The 23,791-nt window shown below is 40.3% G+C and overlaps 1 protein-coding gene across 2 annotated transcripts in view; it reads right to left on the minus strand.

Moving 5' to 3' along the window:
- Nucleotides 1–407: 407 nt before the first annotated feature.
- TRIM71 (tripartite motif containing 71) overlaps nt 408–23,791 on the minus strand; it is a 72,344-nt gene continuing 48,960 nt past the window's right edge. The window contains exons 2-5 of one of the 2 annotated variants that reach the window (XR_012230964.1): nt 21,326–21,493; nt 15,284–15,418; nt 11,295–13,604; nt 408–11,182 (exon numbers count right to left, since the gene is read on the minus strand). Coding sequence is in view for 1 of the 2 variants with exons in the window: in XM_073568856.1 (XP_073424957.1) it covers nt 12,153–13,604; nt 15,284–15,418; nt 21,326–21,493 (1,755 nt within the window). In the remaining variant the exon portion in view is untranslated. Of the gene's footprint in view, nt 13,605–15,283; nt 15,419–21,325; nt 21,494–23,791 lie in introns of both variants that reach the window. The other variant, XM_073568856.1, reaches the window with a different exon arrangement.

Raw genomic sequence — 23,791 nt, forward strand, 5'->3', positions numbered from 1 at the left:
AGCTGATCGCTGGTCTCTCGCCTGTCACACGCAGCGATGCGTGCTGGCCAGCGGGAGACCAGCGACGAAAAATATGTCCAGAGGTTTCTTGCAGCGATCCCGGCAGGGGGCCGATTGCTGGTCAGTGTCACACAGCGATCTCGCTGGTGAGATCGCTGTTGTGTCACAAAAGTTGTGACTCAGCAGCGATCTCGCTAGCGAGATTGCTATGTGTGACTCCCGCTTAAGGAATAAGACATTGGATCGCAGATATCAAGGCATCATTGAGATTTCTATGACCTACATGCTCATATAGATTATTTAGGAAGGTGGATCCTACTGACAGACTCCCTTTAATACGCTTCAGTTAAGGAGATGTTTCGTCATTGAAATACCAGAGTTAAAAAGAAAAACCAAAAACAAGTAGCTGGTTTGACATAAAACATTTATTTAAGCAAACAAAAAGTAAACTGCATAGGAACAATTTAAGGTCCACACAGACATTGACTTTATTTAAAGGCTCCCAAGTAGCTGACGTTTCATCCCTTTGCTACCCCTCTCAGAGCCTTCTCTACGGACCGTGGAGGACAGTACATTCAGCAATTTCCATCGGATCATTTTTTAACCTTTGCTCTTTGGAACAGAGGCACACATTCAGTCATGCTCTTCCTACATACAGTGTGGGAGTTCTGTGCAAACAGCTTGATTGTGGGGCTGCCACTCTGGTGACGCAGTGGTGCATCGCTTTGCAATGTATTACTGTCTTACACCATCATCCCAGAGTCATCACCGAATGGCAAACCCCAAAAATCATGAAAAACATTCAAGAGAGTTCTCAACCTTATCAAGGTGCAGCAGATGTAAGATCAGAAAGCAATGACAGGTTAGAGTCATTTTTGTAACAACCCCCCTCCCCCCCGCTGGGATACAGTCTGTGCTTTACAAAAACCCACAGAGTAAAACAAAATCAAAATCTTAGACAATAAAAAAACAAAACTACAAATTCACAAAATGTAACAGATTAAAAAAAAAAAAAAAGTAAACACATTATGGTAAAATACAAAGGATAAAACTCAACAAGTTAAAGTGTGCGCCAATACCTTTTTAAACATGTCACTGTGGATATTTAAGGTTTTACTAGGAGGGGGAATGTGACCATTGTCACGTGCAGCGGTAACAAAGGCTCAGCTGTAATGGGGAGGCTCGGCTATTGTTACTCTTCCTTGATTGTCGTCCTGCTTATTACATGACACTAGGCAGGGAAGGGTAAAGCATGGTGGTCATCTGGGTGGAGCTGTAGAGGTGACTGTTAGAAATCAGCGAGTTGTAGTGTTACAAGTTTACATCCTCCATCATAATCCTTCACAGAAACAGTCTAAAAAAAAGGTATTTACACACAGTAACAGCATTACATTGATTGAATAATGAACTTTGCCAAATCGGTTCCATTTAAAGGGGGACGTACAAGTCTAGCACTGTAGATCAATTCCTGCTATTGTGTGTTCAAAACATAACAGAGAACTCAATTTTTATTAAATGCATTTGTAACCTAATCTTGTACCTTGAATTCTAGTTCTTTCTACCCTGCCCTAAAAATGATTCCAAAAACATGAATCTTTAATCAGATACTTCACCTTTAAATTTTTGAAGATCAGGGAGCTGATGAAGAAAGTGAAAATCAGGGAGGTAATTAAGAACCTAGGCTCCAGTAGAGTGTGGGATTTATTTTCATAAAGAGTTTAATTTTTCTTTGATTTACTGAAAACTGGACCCAGGATACCACACAATGAATATGAATTGGCTACAGCTGACCTCTATGTTCGCCTCCGAGCTGGCAATATCAAGAGTTTCAAAACTAATTTCCATGAAAATAGCAGAGGTCACTGGAGATCTGGCAAGCGTCGATGGCAGCTGTGAGGGTACTTGTCCTAAGGAAGACCACTAATGTCTAACAAAGCATGACAGGGCACACCACGCCATACAGAAGTTACACAGTTAGGGTTACAGTGCAGCTGTCCTGTAAACACACAGAAGAGGCAACTATTTGGATTGTTACCCAGATAGTCAGGAAAAAGAAGCAAATGCCATTTAGAAAGAGAAATGTGACATGAGATTCAACCCATAAAGTGGCTAATCTACGCAAAAGAGGCAACTGGAGCACTGGCTGATTTTTACCCAGTAGTTGTGCTACCCCCCCCCCCCCCCAAGCATCCTAGCTTGGGAGAACACATGGTCGCACATGCCAGATCTAGTAAATCAAAAATAGTGAACATAGTTAACATTTGTTTAAGGGTTGGTAATCTGTCTAATTATGTTGTACCGCTTCCTCCACCTTCGCCTTAGTTTCCTTTAATGTTCTGCTAATTTTGCATCCCTATTACTATGCTACGTAGTGTTGATGGGTTAATTAGGAGTTTTCTTGAGGACACCCTTTCCATTTGAGCAGGAAGAGATACAGGGATCTCACTGGTCCAGAAGGGTCAGCGGCAGGAGAAAAATTCAAATTAAAGACCCTGCTTTCGGCGGTCTCCAGCAGTTACAGGAAGAACAGAAGCAGCTGCAGCGCGCCCCCCCCCCCCCCCACACACACTTTTGTTAATTGAGTTATTGTCGTAGTGTTTAGCAAGTAGGGTATAGGTGCTCAGCCAATGCTGGGTGGACTTGATTATACACTTATGGGTTATTTTATTTGGGTAACTTTTTAAAATTGTGGACCAGTTGATCCAAAATTGGCGTTTGTCTCATTTTGAATTAGACAAGCAATTTAATTAACTGTTCATAGTAAAATTGGCATTCGTGCTACCACGTGTAACGTGGCCTTTACATTTTTTGCTTAGCCAGTCCAAGCTACTCTAGGACCCGTTGAGACAATAGGTCATGTAAACTCGAGATAACGAAATTGAGGTATTGCTTTAACACAGTAATTCAATCAGAATGCGACAATTCTTTTAAATCTCTTAACACTATTTGGACATGTAAAACCTTCTAACATCTCCTGAGCATGCAGATTTGGTACACAAGTAAAACTGCACTACAGGCAGCAAAAAAAAAAAAACAAGAAAAAGCAAAAAAAACAAAACAAAAACACAATTATCCACTCCCCCAAAAAAACAAACATATATAGACTAAGGGAGAAATGGCTCCAAACCCACAGGAAAAAAAAAAACAAAAAAACCCACGATTGATACAAATTAACACACGGAGAAGAATTACATCATCATGACACTTTACATTCATTTTTAATCACCGCTCCCAAACTCCAAGCTACTGCTGGGAAGCAAAGGATTCGGTCTGAAGAGGAGATGCTGCAAGAAAGATTTCTACCTGAGTTTGCAGCAAGGTAAGTACAATCATTAACAGGTCTATGACCATGCATTTGTGTTTACTTTCTTTAAATCTTCGTTTTGCATTAGAATCACTTGTGGTCAACCCTTCCAGTACAGCAAGATGAGGTTTTCCAGATCAGCTGCTGAAGACTTAACACAAATTAAGATGGCCGTACACACACATTGGCCTAATCTTAAACATGTGATCGGAAATGGAATCATGAAAATTATAGACTAGCAGTAATGAGAACATTCAAAATGATAGCCTGTAAATACTGGACTAAAACTGGGTTCACACGTGTCGACCACGGCCGTTCACCACCGACTGACTACATACAAGCCAATAGGCGGTCATCTGATAGCCTGTTTAGACCGGCCGACTGCATTTTCATGTGCACAGACCAATACGATAATTCTGTGCCTATAGAGCATCATTGTACTCGTCAGCGCCTGTATCTACACAGCACCATGTACGCACAAAAAAAGGATTTTTAAAAGTCAGCGTTTTCGCTTATTTTTCTACGAGTCCTGACCTATTTAGATGGCCCGACCATTCACAAGAATTATTGGCCGGTCTAAAAGCAGCATAAGCCATTAGAGTTTTCTTCGTCTTGCTTCTAGAACCACAATCAAGGCTGTCTATAAAGCATTTATTTTCCTGAGTACCTATCAGTAATTTGGTGTTGCCTACAGAAAATATGTTTCCATTATAATAGTTCACTAAAAAAGAAAAGTCAAAGGAGCAATGGAAGGGTGCAACATTTTAGGATATATTAAATCACAGTATTTTCTCGTTAATGATCTTGCGTCCTAAGATGGATTTCCTTCCACAATCTAAACTAACAGTTTTTACATTTTGGAGGTATATTCCCTAATCTGGTTCAGTACTTGAAGGAGGGCAGCAAATATTGGCTCCTGAGGTATATGTATAGGACCGGCCTTGATGTCTAAGAGCTGGTAGTTTCATTTCCATTTGATGCCTTAGTGGTTGTGAAGCGGTGCCAGTTACTTTTGGCACTTTCGAGACCTGAACGCTTTGGCAATACATCAACATTTTAATAGACAAAAATTGTACAACGCTTAAAAGGAACTTGTCGCACTGTTCATATAGTCTGATCTGTGGACTTGATGGTATGGAAGAGAAGCGGAACATAATACACTGAATATGGTCCAATAAACCTAAACTTGTGTGCATATAATGGACAGAGTACGAGGTCAGCAGGCGGTCCTATTCAGTGACTGACCGCTATCTCACCATGTACAATCATACAGGGAAGACCGTCAGTCACTGAATAGGACCGCCCAACGGACTCATACACAAACACTAGGGATTTCAATGAAGAAACTGCAAAGATTACTGAAACTTTTCCCACAAAAATGTATATCCATCTTATCACATCCTCCAGCTCTATAACATCCTGCCTGCAGAACAGATCATGGTCAACATGACAGGCTCCCTTTTTGCCTGTTACGGTGATAAACTATCAGAAGTTATATCGGTATTAGACATCCCATATAATGATTTTACTATTGATAACAAGATAAATCTAGAATGAAGGGACATTTGTAGTGTGCATAGTAATGCAAGAAGGCATGGGGTAACGGAAACATCCCATTGTATTTCACTACAGCTCACAAGCAATGACATAACTGCATGTAAACGCATACCATGTCATATACACACTCGTCAAGGTTATAACCCCTGGCAATAAATACCTGGAACACATGCACGGAGAATAATCTGACACTAAGCATGCACCAAACCTACTACGGTCGGGAAAGTAAAACATTAGCAATGAGTTAATCTATTCCTTGCATTGAACTTCATTTTGGAGGCATTTTATTCTTTAAGAAAAATTTTGAAAAATGTCAGTCTCGGATGGGGAATGGAATGGCAAGCCAAACTTCGGAGTCATAGCCAGCAATCTGGTGGCTACTGATATATTGTCTAGCAACCACAGGATGAGGGTATGTCTCCTATACCACAGATCTCTAAAGAACCCCTAAACCCATATATACATTTGAGAAAATGTGTCTGAACCCCTGGATGTTGGACGCTGGGCTGACTAATGTGTATGGGCGAGCTCCTGATTCTTCATGGCCTAAAGGTTCTAACACGCTGAATTACAAGGCCCAATTCTTTAGTTTATTTGGCAGAGGGCTCTGCAGCAGCTTGAGCGCCCATCGGTACTGTGACATCTATTACATAAAGGTGTTTAATATGTGGCTGCATGCAAGCACTACCATGTCTTTAGCCACACAATGCCCTCTGAGATGTGTCACCTCATACCAATGCATTAACATGAAAAAGGCAAAGCTCATATGTTCATATCCAGTAAACAAAAACTGAAAGTTTCAAACTGATGAAAACCTGATACACGTTATGGGGGGAATTCAAAGTAAATGGTATTTATAGGACAGTAACACGGAGGGTCTACTCGCCTGGACAACATCAAAACCAGACCCATTCACATGGACTTCAATGATGTTGTGTTAACAGATCCATCTGTAATCAGGTTTTTTTTGCCAAAACAAGACGGTCTAATCAATATTTTTATATTTCCAGAAAAATGATTGCTGCCGGATCCATTGGTTAAAGGTGATCTTTCATTAGGATCCACTCTCCTAAGCCGTCTATATGGACATGCAGGTCATCAGACGCTGAATAAAGTGATACCTTGATATCTACGATCTGACGTCTTAGTCCAAAGAAATCCATGTTTTTCTTATGTAAATGAGCTGTTAAGATCTATGGGCTGGACAGAGATCTGTTTGAGAATCTGCTCCAGAGATTATCTTTAATAAAAGGGAGTGTTACTCATATGGATTGCTTAGGAGAGTTGACTCTACTCATATTTCCTTTAGATAAGTCAAATGTGAATGGGTCAGTTTTCAAGGCATGTGCACAAAGTATATGTATCAGAAATGTTTGCACCAGAAACACTGCATAAAAACACACTTATTGCATGTGTTTGATGCCTTTATCCCCTATTCATTAGAATGGGTGAAAAACACTGCAAAAGCGCTGAAAGAATTGACATGTTGCAGATTTGAAACAGCTTCAAGTCTGCAAGGAAAAAATAAGCAACATGTGCATGAGGTTTCAGAAATCTCATTTTGCTAGTATTGTCAACTGCAGCATTTTGGTACATAGATTTCTGCAGCAAATACTTAGCATGTGCGCATACCCTTGAAGCTGCATGAGGTAGAGGCGGAGACACTGGTTTCAGGGATGTCACTTATTAGGCTGTGTGCTGTTTCAATACAATGAGTGATTTTGTCAGCAGGAGTCTTGGTCCAACCCTTGCCTTCAGCACAGATTAGCAGCTTACTGTCAAACTGAACACAGAAAGCTGCTAATCAGGGATGGGGCTAGCTTTTGAGCTCTGCTACATTTACAAAGTCTGATTGTGTGACAACTGCTGCACCCAGTAAACTAAGTGATAACATCGCTGGAATCACAGTCTCTACATTATTCTGCTCTCATGAGGTACCAAAAACCACATTTCCTTTTAAAGTATCAGTTTTTCAGCAGTTTGAAACCATTTTTGCTTTTGATCTATTTCAAATAGATTGCTGGAAAGGTGAACTCTGCCTTGAAATGTATGTGCTGCTTTTAATGTACAATAAATGATAAGATCTACTTTATTTCAAGTTGATCTGCTATAGTAAGAAAAATCCTGAAAAAAGTATTAAACGTCGGACTTTTTCCTGCTGTGAGTGCCACGTTTTTAAGATTATCCAAAAACCGTACTAAGTGGAGATTCAATTAGATGTTGAAAGAACAGGTTAAAAGTAAATTTCCCATAAACTACAGTGAACTAAAAGCCAGGTTCACACAGCAGTGTTCTGCCTTAGCCAACGTGATTAACAGTAGTTGCAGCATGTCGCACTTTTTCCTTTTGCAGCATGCTCCAAGTGACTTTTTGTGTTTCGGATAATTAGAAACATTTCCAACTAAAGCCATATCCTCCAATAACTGCATTAACCAGGAATCAATCTGGAGAATAAAGTCTAAAAAAAATCCTAAACAAACTGCAACAGTAACATTTTCACCACTGTAAAAATTTTTATTAAATATATAGAAGTCAAGGTGATCTGAGTGTCCAGATTTCTGATATCACGCAATGCCTCTCCATGGACAATCAGAATTCTCGGCAGTCAATACTCTGAACAGAATGGCAACATGAGATTATTGGTATAGTCTATGTATACGAAGAGCACTTGGGGGGGGGGGGGGGTGGGGTGTTGTGGAAAAAAAAACAACAAAAAAAATCTTTGGTTTTTAGGTTTCATTTGTAGAAATACATCACATTCACATTTAAAAAGGGAAGATTTGGGTAGAAAAATACTAATTATAATTACACACATACATTCAATGTCCTAGAGGCATAGTTCGTATTTTAAGCAATAAACTTAGATCAAATCACAAAAACACGATGTGGTTGAGAGTGTGCACCCCCACGGAAAATTTTAAAGTACAAAAATTTTAGAAATCAGATTAATTTTTTTTTTTTTTTTTTTACTTATCTTGCTAGAAGTTTAAAGTGTAATGGTGTGTGCACACGCTGCGGATTCTGCTCCGGATCCACAGCAGTTTTTGCTGCGTTGTACAGTAGCATTCTAACCTATGGAAAAAAAAAAAAGAAACCGCTGTGCAGACACTGCGGAGTTTTCTGCGCGGATTTGCTGCGGTTTCAAAACCGCAGAAAGAATTGACATATCAGTTCTTTCTGCGGATTCTGCTGCGGTTTGCCATCTCCTCCATTGTGGAGATGAAAAACTGCAGGGCAAAACCACAGAGCAATCCGTAGGTCTTTTGACCTGTAGATTTACCTGCGGATTTTACAAAATCCGCGCGGCCAAATCCGCAGAGTGTGCACATACCCTTAGGGGCTTTCACACTGCGTTCTGGCAGCAGTCCGCTGGTCCCTTCAGGGCTTATGTCCAAACTTCCAGCAAAATGGGATTCGGATGTATGTGCCGACAGGGCCATGGACTATAATGGTGCCAGAGGGAATGCGTGCTCTGTCATGCATACTTTTCGGGCATGTACGCCTACTGGAAATGGACACTCAGACGAACGGGTGCCAGAGTGCAGTGTGGAAGCAGCCTTATTCTGAAGCTATTCCTGGAGGTCACATTCTACAGGTGCTTGCTGGAAGAATGACCGGCCAGTATCATGCACCTGTCCTATTCTAGAGTCCGGCCAGGACGCGTGCATCTGGCACAACAGGCATCGGTAGAAGTGTGTACAGAGCAGTCTATAGGTACCATGCTATTGCTCTGTACAACACTAATCCACAAAACAGCTGTGGGCATGAGGGTTAAATGTTGATAATATTTTCTGTTTTTTTTTTTTTCTTTGTTTTTTTAAGTGTATTAATCCTTTAAAATCTTTTAAAAAATCTGCAATACCTAAAGATTCACCCATGAACAATCAATTCTGGTGACAAATTTGGCTAAACCAAGTAGCAAGAAAAATTATTGGCAAAAATTGCAGCGCCCCATGGGTCTGCACACACTTTTTTTAATCCAATAGGATTTTTCACTTACATTTCTCCAATTTAAGTCACAGCCATACAAATTACTGATGCAAGCAACCACTTACGCTTTAAGACATGAAGACACAGGAGATGACACTTTTGGTGGCCACCAGTGTGATCATTCTGAGATCTGCGTGCACACTGGAATCATTCCTCGAGTTGTGGCAGTGATTGCAAATGGTGATTGCACCGAGGAGACCAGAATTAAACGCAAAAATGTTTTTTTTTCTATGGACCAAGAGATGTTAATAAACAGACTTGAAAAAGCAGATTATATACTATTTGGTAGTCAGCTAAACAGGTTCAGAAGTTGTCACAATCTTGCACAATTTACATACAGGTCAACATGAAGGCCAGGGACTAAGACTAGTGAGGCATTTTTATCTGCATATTGGTCAAACTACAATTACCCACAAGTTTTGGCAGCCAGGAAAGTTAAAGCACAGATGACCTCCTGCCTCTATATGGCTGTTGTGACCAAGTTCTTGCACTACATGCATATTTTAACCTCTACTTCTCACTTATCTACTAATACAAGTTGAAGAGTCAGATATTAAACGCCTCTTCAGAGGGCATGCTTCTACTCAACTGGCATCCAGAGCATTAACTGGAGTGAGGTTTAGAAATCATAAAGGGGATCTGTCCAGCAGGATTTCATCCCCCAAACTCTAATTTACATATGCATGTAGCTCTTTCAAAGACAAGTCCAGCAATACCTTTACATGACTAGTTCGTTAATCCGTTACTCAGAATTTAGAAATTGAATTGAGAAATTGAAATAAGGTTAAAAAGCAATTGTAGATCTTTAAGCCTCCGTCACTTCAGCTCTACCCCCTGCCCAGTACCGCCTCCTCCTGACTAACAGCCACCATGCTGTGTGACTTCAGGCAAAGGAGCGGGTAGTCAAACAGGAGACTGGCACTTGGTGGGGAATAGAGCTGGAGTGACAGAGGCTTCAGCTCTACATGAAATTTGCATATCTATTCAAAGACTGATTTCTCAGTACCAAAGAGAAGAACTGGCCATGTAAAGGAATTGCTGAATTTGTTTTTGAAAGAGCTACGTGTGCATAAAGTTTGGAGTATAAAATCCTGCTGACAGATTCCCTTTAATCCTTAAAGCAGAGCCACTGTTTTACAGAATGTTTAATCCAGCCTTCTTTTCGGCGGATATATATATATATATATATATATATATATATATATATATATATATATATATATATATATATAAAACAAGTGCAAATCAAGAAAAATATACTCATTCACACAGATATTTAGACTTGCGAATCTGTTAGGATTTCCGAGAAGAAAAAAAAAATGGGGAAAAAAATTGACAAGCTTGACTGACGTCTGGAGATCTATCATTCTTTGGTTGAGCAGTTGCTATTTCTTTGTGTAAAACTTAATTAATTTTAAGACCAAAGACATTAAAAAGTAGCATTATTCGGGGGAAGCATCACAATATAAACTTAATTTGGTGAACCAAGTCTTCTGGACAAACATCAATTTTAGGTTTGGTCTCAAAATGCAGTTTACATATCACTAAGGCTGGATTCACATACACACCAGTGGGGTTTCTTGTAGAGTTTTCAAAAAGGTCAAACATTTTGAGGCCAAATTTTAACACTACACACAGAGGTCTGTGGCATCTATGAGGAGGCTGGCTTTTTATCAAAATACAGCATGCTTTTTTCACACAGGATTTTCTAACGGAACTTGTAAAAAAAAAAAAAAACCTAAAGATCAATTGTCCAAAAGGAAACCATTTTTACCAAAAAGAGTATAAAAGCAGCATAAAACACAAACACCAAAATGGCTTTTTTTTTTTTTTTTAGCAAGTTCTTAAAACTGCTGAAAATTTTTTTTTTTTTTTAGGTGTTAAATAAAACTATATGCTGATAAGTAAATCCCAGCATAATTGAATTATTCTGCAAGTTTCTTTTTTTTTCTTAATATTGTATATAAAAAGAAAATCAACAGCTATCAATCATAAGACTTGTGAAGCTGGATGTCCTGAATTGCAGCTATGGTTGCAAGCCATTCATACACTAAGTTTACCATGGTCTCTGCAATAACTCCCCACCCTCACCCCCCAAAAAAATCCATATCAACCATGGTATAAAAAGTAGAATAGTCTTAACCCTTCTATTGTAACAATAACCATTTTCACAACAAGTATACTGATCTTTACAGCAATACATTTGCTGAACACCAATATCACGAGCGCTTTGGTGTCCAGTCACTTGCTAGAAATTATTCAGAATTGGGGTTTCCATATGATCTTCTTAGGCCATGTCCGTCCATTAATATTTTGACCCAAAAGCAGGTTCTAGAAAAAAATAAAAATAAAATAAAACGGTGTATATTAAAATCACCCTGCTGTTGTGTCTGAATGTAACCCACAAAATGCTTATTTTGTTTCAACAAGAAAATAACTTGACCTTTACGTGTTGTGCTTCATCTTTCACAATTTTCAGCCTCAAGGGTATTTACGAGGAACATGTAGAAAAAAAAAAAAATCTTGTTGCAATATTAACATACAGTCAAACGCAAGCGCACACAAACATCTAAGACTGGAATTTGTAAAGAAAAAAAAAAAAAAAAAAAAAAAAAAAAAAAAAAAAAAACACTGGCTTGAAAACAAGCAAATTATCAATAAATCCAGGATAAACTAGGCATCACACTACTAAAAAAACAAAAAAACAATGCAGAAAATAAAATATTGTCTTCGGTTTGAGGTATGACATTTGTTCAGAAAAAAAATTTAAAAAATACACCTTGTACAATTTGCATACTGAGGTATTTCTCGTGTCGAAACGTACTGAGGTAATAGCAATATACAAGGCGTCCTCTGTTGCAGCAGCACGGGGAAAGGAGGAATTTAAAAGTTTGGTTAAATAGGACACAAGTGTTTATAACAAAAAGAAACCTGTCTCAATTTTTCCTGTTATGGTTTAAAGGTTATAGCCCTTTTTGGCTCTTTCTCAGCAAGAGATTTTTTTTATTGTTTTTACACACTTAGCAGGTGTAGTCTATTTTGTTTCAATCATTCAAAGCGAGGCAAGTTGCTAGTTTGTGCAGGATCAGAAAAACAAAAGAAAAAACAAAATCAAAATAACACTGAGAATCTGAGGTAGATTTTTTCTCATCCCAATTTTGTTTTCTTCACAGGTTCTACTTCTGCAGTTATGTGTGTTTACAAGAAAAAAAAAAAATGAGGTAGGTGCTCCATCTTGGTGTACATTGATTATATACTTCTTGAAAACATTTCCCTGAGACAATTTTGTGTTGAAAACTGATTAGAAGGCTACAACTCGGTTGTTACCAAAGTCCACCACAACAATTGTGCCACCAGGTGTGACAGCTATGCCAGATGGACGATCCATCTGACCAAAGCCACTTCCATGAGTGCCAAACTTGTACAAGAAGTTGCCATTTGGCTCAAAAATTTGCACTCTGTGGTTTCTGGAATCTGCCACAATAATGCGTCCTTCTTGATCAACTGCAACACCTTGTGGTCGCAGGAACTGCCCATTTCCTATACCCTCTGTGCCCAAGAAATGTGCTGTCAGGCAATCTGGTCTGACGATTAGCAGTCGGTGGTTGTTGAAGTCTGTCACCACGAGATAGCCATCATGACTGAATGCCACTCCACGTGGGGAATCAAAATGCTTCCATAGTGCACCATCAAAACCATACTTATTCACGAATTTCCCATCTGGACCAAATAATTGAATACGATGGTTCCGAGTATCGGACACTAAAATCATCCCTTCTGAATTAATAGCAACATCCCATGGGTAGTTAAATTGCCCATCATTGGTCCCCTTCTCCCCAAATTTCATAAGGAATTGGCCCTCAAAGGTAAATATTTGAACACGATGGTTATCTTTATCAGCTACTACAATCCTACGGGAACTGTCACAAGTGATTCCAGCAGGGCGATCAAACTGGCCAGGTCTTGAACCCAAGCTGCCAAACTTGTGATTAAACGTGCCACACGGTTTAAAAATCTGAACTCTGTTGTTGCTCCTATCCGCCACAATTATATATCCTTCTTTGTCCACACAGACACCCCAGGGACGACAAAGCTTTCCGTCAGCATTACCTTCTCCTCCAAAAGAAAGTGATGGGAGACCAATGCCAGAATAGCATCGTCCCGATTTCACATGGACTTTAAAAGGGCTGTTGTCAATGTGTTGATTGCACACCATTACAGAAATTATGTGTTCTCCCTCAAGCGGAGGTTTGTAACTAACCAAATATGTACCATTTAATTGGTCAGTAACATCAGCTGCAAACAGATTTCCATCGGGACCCATCACAAAAGCAGTTACGAGATCACCACCTGACGTACGAACTTCACCATCATGGTCACAACCTATTACTGTGAAAGAGGCAACTTGTCCTTGAATGGCTCGTGTCAAGCCTTCTCCTGTGGCTTTTGTTAGTGGCCCAAATGCTCCACTAGTTACTAGACCCATAGATTTGATTGCAACATAAAGGGCCTGATCAGGGAGTGTAAACTGAATTCTGTCATCCTCTTGAAGTTGTAATAAGCCTCTAACATTTTTTAGATCTTGAATTTGGGCCAAGACGCGGTCACGCGCTATGAGAATATCAATCGTGCAGCCCTCTTCTAAAACTTGCTGAACTGCATGGATTGTGCTGTCCAATTTTTTAAGAAACTGGTGGAGTCTGTCAACCTGGTGGTAGAGACACTTTGCTTTCACCTGACGAATTTTCTCAACCTATGAAAACAAAAAAAAACAGGACACAAGCCTGGTGAGAATTTCCAAGAAGCCCTGAATAAAAAAAAAAAAAAAAAAAAAAAAAAAAGCATGTCATGTTCAAAACGCTCTCTAAATATTTAATTTTAAAATATTTGTAGTGTCTGTACCTAATAGGGCTTATGCATGTCACAGTGGGACACTACAGAGACCCAATAACAAGAAAAGATTTGTGCTTTGTATCATAGCCTCAATCTAAATGGTCATGGGATACAACATATTTCCTGTGCAAGTGCAGCCAGTGGCTCACTGTTTTATCTGCTGCCTGCAATGATACAGGTTGTGGGTTTGACTCCTGGGGAGAACAAATCACAAGACAAGAAGAGAATTGTTTGTTTCCTGTGATGTCACCTTTCTCAGTGATGTGGTCCAATGTAAGATGCATCTTTTGAGGGCAGGTGACATCACTTCCAGTTTCCTCTGCAGCAATGAACCTCAGTATGTATCACACAGTTACACCATTACACCCATAAGTTATTTCTCACCTTTGAAACAAGACATGTACTTTTCCAGACAGCACAAGGGATGATTCATCATATATGAGGTTATAATAGTGATACCGGAGAGGTTGAGAGTTTATGCTATATTTTTATTACTTGCACAAGGCACTATTTAATTGGTGCAGAGACTTTTACACAGATTAGTCTGCTCTTCTAGTGCCTTTGATATGGCTTCAAGGCGAATCACATCTATAGGGATTAGTATTTTAATTTCATTATACTGCTGTGACCAGCTATATTTATGTACCACCTCTTAAATTAGAATGTTGCATACTACTATGGCACTATGCTCATTTAACCTGACCTTATTACTGTGTTATACCTTTTGCTGCTATGCACAAGTCACTTAATTGTGTAATTCTGCTTATACCTCCTTTGTATAGTGTTTTTTTTGCTGCATTTTCTGTTTGTACTGGCTTTTGAATAAATGATATTGATTATAAAACTTAGAACTGTGAACCTTTGAGATATTCCTTCTAGGTATAAGGCCGTGTGTATACTATTGAGATGCAGGTTCTGTGTTTGTGCACGTCCAGTGAGCTGAAGGATTAAGGATCGGGCTATAACAGCTTTTGCAGGCAAAATAAGCCGTTTGCCTGGAGTTCCAGTAAACATTCATGCGGTCTCTCTGTGATGTGACCATGATGATGTAGGGTTATTGTCACATGGTAGAGCACAAGCCCCAAAGCAATAAATGCAGGTCTGACTTGGGCTGGAAGTCTATACACCAAACGTGCTTGTCATCTTCCTCTGAAACGGAGGTTACACTCATTTGGAGACATACCCATAATTTTAATAGACTAGCCACTCATTCCTCATTCAAGGTGTTAGGATATGTCTCATTCAAATGCTATACAGCACAAATCACAATAAGAAAGATTTATGCTTTAGAGCCAAGAACCTTCAAATGCTTCTCATCTTTAGAGGACTGAAAAATTGTATGCTAGGAGGAAAGTTAGACTAGTTGCAATGAAGGAGTGAAGAAAGGTCAGGTGGGCGCCAAAAACCGACAAATAAATTACCATATGGGAAAGGAAAGAGAAAATGCATATACATACACCCAGAAAACAATGAAATGTGTCACCCATACCCACCTTTACTGTAAGATCATTGGGGAGTCTGGGACAGAATGTTACTAACCTTCCATGTCAGCTCACATTCCCTCTCCTCCAGTGCCTTCTTATGGCTGGAGGTGACCACTTTGATCTCAGATTGCACGCCTTTGGCTTTCTTCTCAATGTTCTCTGCCAGTGCTTGAGCCTGTTCAAGAGTGACCTGCAAGAGGAAATAAGACACCACCTTCACAATCAAAAATGCATTCTGTTACATGCTTCCCATCTCTGGTAATGTCAGACACCCTGCTATGAGCACGGAGGTCACGGTGTTCACAGGACCCTCGGCAATGTATTACACTGACCACACAGAATATTAGGAGCTTGTTGGGAGTTACGACCACAACAGAATCTGCTTTAAAGTTTGAGAACCATTATGAAACCTCTATTCTAAACAAAACCCAAGATTTCCTTTTAAACTTTAATCCATCAATGGAATCTGTATTTTAAAATCAACTTACGGTAATGTTTTTTTTCTTTGCACAGTTTTTTTGAGAAAAGATATTGAGCCTAATTTGTACCTCCTTTTCATATAGGTCTTAAGCCCCCCGTTACATAGCAATATCGCTAACAATATCGCTGTAAAGTCACAGATTTTGTGACGCAGCAGCGATATTGCTAGCGATATCGCTATGTCTGATACTTACCTCCGACCGGCTCCCCCACTGATTATCACTGATCGCTCGAGAACGTCCTGGATCATTTCTCTTCGGGCGCTTCCTGTGGCGACGAGCGACGCGGGCGTGAGGACGTCAGGATCGCTGCGTCTGACAGGTAAGTAGCAACCTCCGACCCTGCGATGTCACTGGTGAGATCTGCCTGTGTGGCAGCTCACTAGCGACCACTTAGCGATGTACCAGCGATCCTGACCGCATCATATCGCTGGTCGGGATCGCTGGTGCATCGCTAAGTGTGACAGTACCCTTAAACAATGTGTTTCCAACAACCTCACAAACAAAGCTATTAACATTTAATCCCTGTTACAATGTCGTTATGGGGTCCTGAAACTGATGGATTAAAAGTTGTTTAAAAGCCAGTCTGTTAGCACAAAGTGACTGCATGGGATGTGCCCTAATAAAAGCCATACCCTTAGAGGGGTTGTTGAGCTTTATTATGAAAGTCTGTACAACCATATAGGACTTCAGACTTGTGAATTCTCATGTGGTGTACAGTGCTCACTGACTGGATTCTCTGGTGCAGGCGCCAAGACTGAGTGGTCATGTGACCGCAAGAACATGATATGCAAACTCTTGGTCACATTCCAACTAGACGTGTGCAGCCTCGCTCAATGCAAGGGAATTGAATCTGGTGGGGATTATACATTCTCATAATTGTGGCCACATGACCGCTCAGTCTTGGCAGAGACTGCACCTAGTACACCGAGTTGTGAGGAGTAAAGTCTGCAGTCAAAGACCACCCTTTTAAGCCCCCGAACACACTAAACTAATGTTGGCCGAACCCGCCGATTTGCTGACAGTAATGTATTTGGAGGCCTCAGACGATTGCCTACTAGTATACACATTTAAAGTTTTGGAATTTGGCCACAACTATAGGATTTCAAACAAATAAAACCTACAAGGGGACTGGGAATTAGATTCATGATGCCAAAACCAGCATCAAATCAGAGGCTGGCCATGCAATCACCAGGCATGTTTTATTCTTAAGGTGTTTCAGAGAACACAGTTTAGGCACCCAGCGGGGAACACAGGGAGAGACCCGACTCGCTGGCTTCTCCCCGCCACACTCCAAGTATGAGAGCCCAGTAGTGTGAAATGTTTGGCTCCAGGGCTTTGTGACCCAAATATGTAGTCTAAGATTTGTTAATGTGTTGCTTTATTCAAGTAATAAAAGCTTTATAGTACAAAGGTTTTACAATGACTCAAAGTGAACATTTACTTTTTAAGTAGATTCATATTAACATGGCTAATATGATATTTGCAGGTCTACATCTGACAACAGCAAACTACTCTTTGGGTTAGCATTAGACGAGAGGTCTACCCCAATATATTTAGTTTTATACATGGGGGGGGGGAGAGACGGGACTTCTGTCACAATGGAGAAAAATTGTAGACCTGGAATTTTTTTTTTCTTTTTACACTAAGCAGTAATTGTGTGATCTTGATATCACTGGAAGCTGGTAGAAGACCGCTCACCTGGAATAGGCTAGTACCACATGTTGGTTAAATCAACAACCCCTTTGTAGGGCCATTCAAATTGGTTACATTGTGCTTCCCATCCCTCCCTTGTGCGAAACAATGCCTGAAAGGTTTGCTGGAAAACTGGCTGGGTGGCTACAGTGGTGACCCCACATTGGCAGAGCTGCAATAACAGCGACGAGCACTTCATCTGGATGTAACAGAAGGAGACCTTAAAGACGTGCGTTTATGGCAGGGCTATGAGCCACAGATCCGCACAACTCTTTGTTATGCAGGAAGTAAAGCTGACAATTGAGTGAAAGTTGGTTAAAGATTAAACATTGCCTTTAATATGTCTCGCTGGGAGCAGTAAACTCCATCTTTCCATCAATTAAATACCTGAGCTTTTCCTAGGGGGAAAACAAAAACGTCAAAATTAACCCCTTAATGACAGCCAATACATCTTTTTACTGACCTGAGATATAAGAGAATCTCATCCCCATACAGGTGACAATCCAGCAGCTGTCGGCTGTCCACTATATCTGACAACTTGCTGTATCAAACGATCAGTGCTGGCACTGTTCATATCTGTTTAACCCCTTAGTTGCTGCTGTCAAAAGTGACTACATCAGAAAAATGGTTAATAGATTGTAGCGGCTTCCGCTTTAATCTAACTGACACACAGAGATCATGATTGTGTGGTCCTGATGTTTGCCATAGCTGTTCATGGCCAAATAGCGGCCTTAGAGTCTCCAGGCTCTAGCGGTCAGTTCAGAAGTTAGCGACATTTAGGTGGTAAACAAACGCTTTTTCATTCCGGCTATACCACTTTGCATTAATTCCTGAAAATCACCTGAAGGGTTAATAAACTACCTGACAGCAGTTTTCAATGTGTCAGGGGGTGCTGTTTTTAAAATGGTATCACATTTGGGGTTTTCCAATATATAGCACCCCCAAAGTCTCTTCAAACCTGGATAGGGCCATCAAAAAAATAAATTTTGTAAATTTCTTTGAAAAAATGAAAAATTACTGCTACATTTTTAAACCTCCTAAAAGGCTGACAAAATAAATTAGCGCATTAAAAATGGTGCTGATGTAAAGCCGACATGTGGGAAGTGTTATTTAATAATGTTTTTCTGTGGTATGACTATCTGGATTAACGGGATAATCAAAGTTTGAAAATTGCAATTTTTTTTCACTTTTGTCAAATTTGATATTTTTTTTTTTTTTATAAATAAACGAAACATATCAACCTAAATTTACCACTGTCATAAGTTATAATGTGCCATGAAAAAAACTCTCAAAATCAATGGTATTTGTTAAAGCATTCCTTAGCTATGACCACATAAAGTGACATTGGTCAGAGTTTAAAAAATTGGCTCCGTCACCAAGGGGTTAAAATGCTAACATTGTTAATGTTAAAGGAATATATCAACGTCTACCAAGATCATGCCGATCAATTACTTGACCTGGTGCCAAACGTGAAGGAACTGGGGTCCAGACCATGGACTTAATGACACCGAACACAATTTCCAGTGTACATTAACTTTTCTTTTGTGGAGACACCAACAATTTGTCTTTCACTTTCATTCTTAGAACTTATAACCTTAAGCTCAAGAGAAAAGTCACAAGTCCATTGAGTTCAACTTGCACCCTGGCTGTAGTGTACAAGTACTTGCTTAAAAACATAGTTGTAACACCGGCATATTCTCATATGGAGTTAGCAATTTGATTTACGCCGTCCTGGTCCGGTGTCTAGTCCTCCACGTCAGTCAATCTTCATTTATACGCCCAGGATCTGGGCCACCTGTGGTGCTCACAAAGCACGGTCACATCATGACCTATGTCCTCGATTCCAGTAAGTGGCAGAGGTGTTAAGGATGCCAGGCAGAAGGTGCCGGATGCAGAAGTGAAAACCCGCTGTCAGAGGGTTGGACTGGACACCCATCCAGGGCTGCATAAATTCAATTCTCATGCCTAGAGGCTGTATTACATTTGTTTTTGTGCCTTGAAATAGTCCTTGAGATATCATTATTCAGCAGGTTGGGACAGTAAAAGATTGTGGGATTGTATTTTGGATCCAGGATGGGGGCGTTTGTCTTTTGTCTGTATGGACTTCCATGGGGACCGTCTCAACTTCAAAATACAATCTGATATATGCATTTTTATTTTTGAAAAGGCTAAATATGCAACTGCCTGTGCAGAAAAATATTTATCTGAAAATTTTTTTTGATTACATTACTGTTCTTTCTTGGTGTAGCAATTTCAAAGTTGAGGAGGCAATATAACATTTACAAGGAGTAGCAGCAAAGTGAAAAACAAATTTTTTTTTTGCATCCTGTGGAAATTCACACGCAGTAATTGATTTTAATCCTACAGCATGTCAATTTATGCTGGAAACTTTAATTGTGATTTGACCCTGTTCTTTGAACGATGTAGCAGATTTTGTAGGATTTGCCGTACACCTAATAAATCCCCATCACAGTCCCTCCCACCAAACGTTTCTAACTCCCTGAATGCACATTCTAGCCATTCCATACAGGTATGAATACGAGCATGTAAGATCTACTGCAGGACGTAAACCGAAATGTCACGTTTGCCCTAGATGATGAAAACGTTTCAGAGAGTCTACCATGGATAAGGAGCAGAGGCAATGAGGCTGCAAAAAGGAAAAAAAGATAGAAACTTGGAATTTTTAGACAATTCTTTTCTGCTGGCCTTTTTCAATGAATTTGTCTTGCAGATAAGAGTGATCATCAGATAAGACAAGACATGATGTGGCTCAGGCTCAATGAATTCATCTGCCACATGAGGACAAAACCCGTTTTATGTGCCCTAATGACCCTTCTGTGCAACCAGCTTTCTGACCCTTTGATGTTGGGAGATAACAGAATTACTTCCTCTGTGTTCTGCTAATGAGCTGCCCCTGCAGCAGGCTCCACAAAAGTTAAAGGCACTAGCTACCATTCAGCAGGAGTAGCCTACAGGGAGGCAGAGGAGGAAGGTGCCAAATTACCTCATTTACTGCATCCTTTTCAAATTCATGTTTACTCTAAATGGATTTTCTTTCAGCTCAAAAAAAAAAAAAAAAAAAAAAAGAGGAGAACATTGTCTAAGAAAGGCCTTTATCTTCGCTGTGTGCCCTAAAACTAATGGAAATGACCAACAGCTCACAGATGGCCGGAGATCTTTCACTGTACTCCTGGGATAGGATTGTCAAGATGATCCAAGGGTGTAACTTTCAATACATTAGTCTAAAATGTAACGGGCTGTGTGCCTTGCTAGGATTTTAATTATATGCATAAAACTTTCACTATTTTGATTTTAAAAACCAAACTACCTAGATTAGACAGGTCTATAGCAAATTACAAAGATCTGAAAAAGACTCGCAGTTTGGGTTTATCGAGTACTAAAGGAGCATTAAGCCATTTTCCCTTATCCTTCAAAAAGAGGTCCCATGCTAAACTGTAAAGAATTTAGCTTAGGTAAGGTTCGACTTTTTTTCATTTATGTTTACCTAGACTCAATTATCTCAAGAGTAGACAAAATCATGTAAGAGTCAGCTGATTCCTTGTTAGATCATTAGTGACTTTGGCAGGTCTCTGATAAAGAGCTAAAACAAAACTGACAAATAGGTTTTCTCTGATCCTTTAAAGTATTTACGCCAGAAAAATGGAGTAAAACACTTTGAAAAATCCCAAAAATGTGCTGCTTTTGGCGTTCACACCAGTTTTGGCCATCTCAGTCAAAATGGGCGAAGCTGGGATGGGAAGACAATTCTTCAGTCAGTGGCTCTATGCACCTACCTAGATGTAGACCACTTTATTGCAGATGATGTATTAACTACATGCACAATCATTCTCCAGTTTGGGGGGGGGGGGGGGGGGGGAGGGATGTCGCAGTATACATCTGACAATAACAAACAATATTCTTACCAGAATGGCCTTGCGTTTTTGTTGAACATCTGCCAACAGCTGAATGGTGAGGGCCCTTGAGTCTTGAAGAGCATCTTGGAGATAGATAAAGCTGTGCCCAGCATGACGCCCCATAGTGCACTCTCGACAGAGAGGAATAGAGCAAGTATCACAGTAGAAATGCAGAACCTAGAATGTAGTAAACAAATGGCGCATTACAAAAACGGGCAAAGGAAAAAGAAAAAACAACTTGCAGCTTACTCTGGGTAAAGCTGACCTATTCACATTAGATAAGTGATCCTATAACACTAAGGCTACTTTTACATTTGCAGTGTTTTTGAGGGACGTTTTTGCGTCCAATAGATTTCTATACGGCCGCAAAAATTCCACGGTGCTCCGTGTGCCATACGGCCGTGAGGGCTGTTTTTGCGGACGTGAAAAAGATCGAGCAGGCTCAGACACTGCCCCCATTGAAAATCAACGGAAGTTTGTTTTTGTGGTGTACAGTCACTTTCAGTTTTGCAGAACACCGTTTTTCCCCCAATACTATTTCCATAATATTGGAAAAGTGAAAAACTGCAAGCCACAAGTTTTTTGCGGTCCGTTATTGCAGCAAACTGTAAAAATTGCGGCGATACAGCCCGCAAAAACAGGCCTCAAAAAACACAGCAAATGTAAAAGTAGCCTAAGTGAACGATGAGTGCACAAATATCTTCCCACATTTAGTCTTAAAGTTAATGACCTGTGTTCAGTTATTGCATCTTTTCCTAGGTTATCAGATTGCCAGCACGCTGGCTCAGTGGTTAGCACTGCAGCTTTGTAGCGCCTGGGTTCTGGGTTAAATCCCACCAAGGACACATCTGTAAGGAGTTTGTATGTTATGTTCGTGTTTGGTCTGAGTTTCCACTGAATTTTACCACCCCTCTCACTCCAAAGACATACCGATAGGGGACTTAGATTGCGAGTCCCAATGGGGACAGAAGTTGAAGCGCTGAAAAATCTAATGGCACTTTATAAGGAAGCATCAATTAAAAAAAAAAAAAAAAAATTATATATATATATATATATATATATATATATATATATATATATATATATATATATAAATAAAACAGTAAATCCAGCTGGTAGGAAAAGAAAACTTCTCTAATAACTTTAATGGTGTACAATTACTTTCTGCAGACAATGAAACCTCATTCTACAAGGACAACCCAGTCCATATTCCTTATTAATTTATTAAGATTACAATGTGGTCCTAATTTTTGACCTCCATAAATTAGCCAAGACTTAAGGCCCCGTTACACACAGCGATATCGCTAGCAAGATCACGGATTTTGTGACACATCAACGATCCCTCCAGCGATATCGCTGTGTGTGACATCCAGCAGCGGCTAGCCCCCCCCCCCCCCGCCGGGTATCGCTGATCGTGCAGGATTGTCCTGGGCCGTTTTTTCATCACTGGTCAGCGCGCATTGCTGCCTGTGGCAGCGGGAGCCAGCGATCAGCGACGCTGCACGCTTGTATCCAACGTAAATATTGGGTTTCTAAGAGCCGCGCAGCCCTTAGAAACCCGATGTTTACATTGGATACCAGCTTGCTCGCTGGTCCTGATCGCTGGAGGGGCCGTCTATGTGACAGCTCACCAGCGATCAGCCTAACAAGTGCCAGCGATCCCATCCATGTCGGATTGTTGGTGGAATCGCTGGGACATTGCTATGTGTAACGGGGCCTTTAGAGTCGGTGCAGTGTATCCTACATATATATATTACACAGGTAGCCCAAGGAGTTAATTGGCATTGTGTCATGCCTCAATTACACACAGGAGGATGGGCTGTGAATTTTCCGCCCCGATATTTGTGGCCTGAAAATCCTTAGTGTGAATGAGATCTTAAGAAATCTCATCTTTCAACCTAAAAAAAAAAAAAAAAAAAAAAAAAAAAAAAAATTAAAAAAAAACTCTGGATTCTGAGCTGACAAGGATCGTCAGCTTGACTTTTTGGACAGCTTATCAAGAAATCACAGAGAGACAATATTTAAAGACATCTAATATATAAAGCTCAAGTGTGTGTGTGTGTGTGTGTGTGTGTGTGTGTGTGTGTGTGTGTGTGTGTGTGTGTGTGTGTGTGTGTGTGTGTGTGTGTGTGTGTGTGTGTGTGTGTGTGTAATTGGCATGCGTACCATCGCATCTACAGCCACACGTCTGGACCCAGACAGTGTCCTAGGCTATGTTGTGAGGCAAAATTTTAACCCCACATGTTCCAATTCACCAAACAAATTTTTCCCCTATGTACATAATGGGGAAAAAGTGTGTGTATCAAGCCCCACCCCTCATTATGATGTCATAATGGTTGCCATGGCGACGCTGATGTCATCATAGCTTGCAAGCCCCGCCGCTCATTATGATGTCATAATGGTTGACTATGGGATGGAGGATGTGTGACGGGTATATGGGCACGGGACTATGGGATGGCGGATGTGTATGATGGG

Source organism: Dendrobates tinctorius, unplaced genomic scaffold, assembly GCF_039654945.1.
Source record: "Dendrobates tinctorius isolate UK_male_01 unplaced genomic scaffold, ASM3965494v1 ptg000005l, whole genome shotgun sequence".
Taxonomy (NCBI): domain Eukaryota; kingdom Metazoa; phylum Chordata; class Amphibia; order Anura; family Dendrobatidae; genus Dendrobates; species Dendrobates tinctorius.